Genomic DNA, 4,598 nt, shown 5'->3' with positions numbered 1-4,598 from the left:
ATAGTGTGGTCTGGGGTGGTCGGAGGTGGCGGTTGGCGACAGCGGTGGGCAGTCGTGAGACTCACTGTTTTGGGTGATTAAAACAAGCAAAAACATTTTTTTTTTTGTTTGTTTTTTTATTTTTTGTTTTAAAAAAAAAATGATCCCAAATAGCCCCTAAGGAAAAATTTCTAATTATAGTTTTAAATTCCATAGCAACCATAACATGGCCTACAACCCTTCTCATACAAAAGTCCAATTTTTCCCAAAAGCATAGATAATGTAAGCAATATTGGATAACATAGCTTTTGGTTCTTCCGTGTTAAATGCTAAGCCAAGTATGTTATTCATGAATAAATCAACATCCTTTCCAATTTGGTGTTAACTATATGAAACTTTCTCCATTCATTGTCAATCATATCTGCAGTTAATGCTTCAACTATTTCTTGTTTAGTAACCCATATTAACGTGGGCCATTTTGCTTGCCATTTTATTTAACTAATAATGTTACTAGTTATTCTCTCTTTTTTTTAAAAATTTTTTTGAGTGGTGAATGTCTACACAGCCAAAGCATATGTTCTATTAGATTTTCCTATTTTATTTTTCTTATTTTTTCTTGAGATTCTAATCCCATGCTTTCTTCAATAGAGTCACTGTAAATTTACAATCTTTTATTTTTCAAATATAACAATTTTGCTTCAATGATTTTTAATATTTTTACATGCTTAAATACTGAAATTGCTTCTGCAGCCTCGCAAAAAGATTGCTGATGCAAAGCTTGCCAAAGATTTCCAAGCAGTACTCAAGGAGTTTCAGAAAGCTCAACGCCTTGCTGCTGAGAGAGAAACAGCTTATGCACCTTTCGTACCCCAAGCAGTTCTTCCTTCAAGGTTTGCAGTATATTAGCGTTTTTTAGGCTGCTACCAAGCTGTCTGAATTATTCGGCATAAGCTTTGTATATAACCTTCAATTATCTAACAGTTATATATGAGTCATTTACGAAATAATACGTTATATATTGATTAGTTTATAATTTTGGAAGCTATTTTTTTCTGTTCGTTTTATCTAAGCATTCTGTATTTAAATCCCGATGATCATGGTAAGATAAGGAGTGCTTTATAGCCATTCTCTATTCATTTTAATTTATCTAATGAATTCCAACATTGTAAATGTATGTTTCTTGAAGTATGCAATTTTCATTTATTTCTAGTTTGTCCCAGAGCTTGGAAGTCTTTCTTGCTATCTTATGGTATAACCAGCTTACAAAATATGGACTATAAGCACACATTGTTTAACCATTCTGGCATATTCCCTTGTTTTGAAAACTTGCTTCCAGGCATTTTTTGTCCAATTTGCTGAAGAATACCATGTGGTAGGGAAGGTCGAGTACTTCTCAAGTTTTTGGAGTTGCAGAAACTATATGAGCAATACATCCTAAATGTTATTTGGTTTACAAAGCATTTCAGAGAGTTCTTTCTTACCAAAATTTACACCTGCCCTAATCTGCCTTTTCTAATCTCCATAAGCTTTTCTAGAGAAGAAAGTAATTTTTAGTCATCTTACCACTTAGCTAATCTTCTCCAACTGTTGGGCTTTTTTGCATTTGCTCAATTCAGAAATTTCTTTTCAAATTCATCTATATACTTCAGGTTTTCATTAACTTGGTTGCTGGTATAGAATCATAATTGCTAGAGTGCTTTCCGCATCCAGATATTTCCGAGAGCTCAGTGTTTGTTTTACCTTTTCTGCATTCTAAATCTTTTCTGCCTTGGTCTAATGGTATAATTTCGTAACTGATGCAGCTACACTGCAAGTGAGGTTGATATCAGTTCTGACAAAACACTAGAGGAGCGTGCTGTACTGGTGGAATCTAGAAGGTTCGTGAGTAGTTTTATGTCTTGCTGCAGATATATATGTCTATGCAGAATGATTCTTTTTATGAAGTTGCCATCAGAAATTGCACAGAACTAGATTATGTTGGTGAAGAAAAACTACAAATACTAATATGTATCTTATTATTATTATTATTATTATTATTTTGCATATTAAAATTGTTTTTGTGGTTCCACTTAATTCATTGAATTGACTTGCACGTGTGTTGCGTTCAGCATCACATTAAGTAGAGGATAGATTATTGTATTATTTGATTCCATGGTTTCTATGAAAGGCAATGTGTTTGGCTCAAGGTTAGTTTATTTAAACTATATATATATAGATATATATAAATAGATATACAAATACTAATATGTATCTTATTAATATATATATATATATATATATATATATTAGTATTTGTATATATATATATATATATATATATATCTTTGTCGTGACTCTTCGGTTGGTAGTTGCATTGTCGGTCGTGAGTTCTCGGGATCACGGGTTCAAGCCCACCTGAGTGCATCTATCTTGCAATTCGGGATCAAGTGGTTAGATACATGAGGTTGGTTGAGGGCTCGTTTTATAGCCCCTTGCCAATCTTAAAAAAAAAAAAAAAATTTGACTAGCCATTATGTTGCCTGATTTATTATTGGAGACAGGTTTGACTAGGCCCTGTTGTCAATTTGGACTTACGTCTCATTGATGAAATTGTTATTTAAAGTTGTCATCATACCAAATAGCTGCCATCTGCTAACAAGATAACATACCACAGAAGATGTTAGCGGACCACTTGTTAATTTCAGCCATGACATATTGCTCACTTGTTAATTTCTGCACACCACCCTTCATTTCTCATGGAGTTGTGCATATGCTACTTATTTTTTAAAAATATTGTGTTTCGCATACATATGGCTAGTCTATTCATGTTTCTGTGCCGTGTAAATGTATTCAGCTTGGCTATGCCTGAAAATAATGGTGCCCGAGCCTTTTTCTTGTGTATTCTTTAGAGTGCTGATCTTCTTGCAAGCATATAAGAAAAAAGTAGTTTTTAACTTATACCATACAAATGGGTTACTACTCATATCTGTTCACTCAAAATAGTTTGGCTGATTTTTCCAAAAAATGAATTTATTTATGGATCCTTCTGTACTGATCTTCTTAACTGAGCAATGTTTCTTGCCTGAATTTGATAAACTGTAGTTCAAATATTTGGATTACATGCTTACATGTTCTGTTTGGTCATTCTCTATTTTTTGGAACTTCAGGCAAGAGGTACTGCTACTGGACAATGAGATTGTCTTTAATGAGGCTATCATCGACGAGCGAGAACAAGGAATACAGGAGATTCAGCAGCAAATTGGTGAGGTTAATGAAATTTTCAAAGATCTTGCCGTGCTGGTTCATGATCAAGGTGTTATGATTGGTAGGTCAGACGATTTCTTAGCCCCTTCCTTTTTTTTTGTAGCTTTGTTGATGAGCTTTTATGAAATTTTCATCTAGATGATATTGAGTCCAATGTTGAGAACTCCCTGTCGGCTACATCACAGGCCAAAACTCAGCTAGCCAAAGCATCAAAGACGCAGAAATCAAACTCATCTCTGGTATGAAAAAAAGATTTCCTATTTACCAAGATTTTAACTGATGTTTTTTTTAGCATTTTTTCTTTTTTGCCCTTTTTATTTTATTCTACCAATTGCTTGGTGTTTGTTGCCACAGGCATGCTTGCTAATGGTGATATTTGGGATTATCCTGCTCATTGTGATCATAATCGTGGCAACTTGATAAGCTGGAAGCTATGGGGATTTGATTCTTTTGGTTCAATTCAATACAGTTAATGTGTGATAAGATGCAAACGACTAATCTCTATTAATGTCTGAGTTTTGTAAGTATAGGGCCGATTTAATATGAAAATATTCCAAGGTCGTCACATGTCAAATAAACTCTCTATATAAATCCCTACATTGAATGTTTTATCACCATTCATATTTTATTGAGATCTGTGTCCATCGGGATCTATTCTATTAATCTTAGATGATTTTGAAGACAATATGAGGATAAAAATGAGTGGTGATAACATATTTTATATGATAAAAATTCCTTGTGAGATTCTGTTCTTGGCTTGTGTGCTAATGAAAAGAATATATTAAGGGAGGCAAGGGAGAATAGCAAGAACAAGTCAGTGCATGGATGTATTCTCTCTTTTTATTTACCGTGCTCCCACATCATCTTCACCTTCTTAAGTGACGTGAGAATTGTGTGTGTGTGTGTTTTCCAGAATGGTTATGTATCCTGTGTGGTGGTTGATTAGATCTATTGATATGGTTTCATATGAAAAGTTGTTGTCTTATGATTAGGTCATATCTTTGTGGATTCTTCTTGATATTTCTGCTAACTTTGTTACCCTGCTACTTTGTTGCAATGTATGTATTTTAGCTTTGTTTGTCAGAGTGAGCGAGTTTTTGGTCATGGATTGTTGATATTTAGATTTCTTGTTGCTTATTTGTTCTTTCGATTTCGATTCACAAATTGTTCTGTTCTTTCGATTCACAAATTGTTCTCTCTCTCTCTCTCTCTCGTTTTATATATATCTAATCATTAGAAGTTAATTTAGACATATTTTAGATAAATGTAATGCCGTGTGTTAAATGTCAAACATAAGTAATTAAACTAAAAACAATTTTTCTTTAACCTGATTACACGAATCTCAAAAGGAATCCAACGGACATTGTGTCCGTGAT

At 33.5% G+C, this 4,598-nt stretch overlaps 1 protein-coding gene across 1 annotated transcript in view; it reads left to right on the top strand.

Moving 5' to 3' along the window:
• The window catches only part of LOC110036488 (syntaxin-22-like), an 11,335-nt gene extending 7,592 nt beyond the window's left edge, over positions 1-3,743 (top strand). Inside the window, exons 3-7 of the mRNA XM_020740940.1 lie at positions 730-869; positions 1,782-1,856; positions 3,126-3,283; positions 3,361-3,461; positions 3,577-3,743. Coding sequence (XP_020596599.1) covers positions 730-869; positions 1,782-1,856; positions 3,126-3,283; positions 3,361-3,461; positions 3,577-3,642 — 540 coding nt within the window. The 3' untranslated portion in view covers positions 3,643-3,743. The remainder of the gene's footprint in view (positions 1-729; positions 870-1,781; positions 1,857-3,125; positions 3,284-3,360; positions 3,462-3,576) is intronic.
• Positions 3,744-4,598: the final 855 nt, after the last annotated feature.

Source organism: Phalaenopsis equestris, unplaced genomic scaffold (assembly GCF_001263595.1).
Source record: "Phalaenopsis equestris unplaced genomic scaffold, ASM126359v1 Scaffold207393, whole genome shotgun sequence".
Classification (NCBI taxonomy): domain Eukaryota; kingdom Viridiplantae; phylum Streptophyta; class Magnoliopsida; order Asparagales; family Orchidaceae; genus Phalaenopsis; species Phalaenopsis equestris.
The sequence above is the reverse complement of the archived record's forward strand: the minus strand, read 5'-3'. Positions and strand labels throughout refer to the sequence as shown.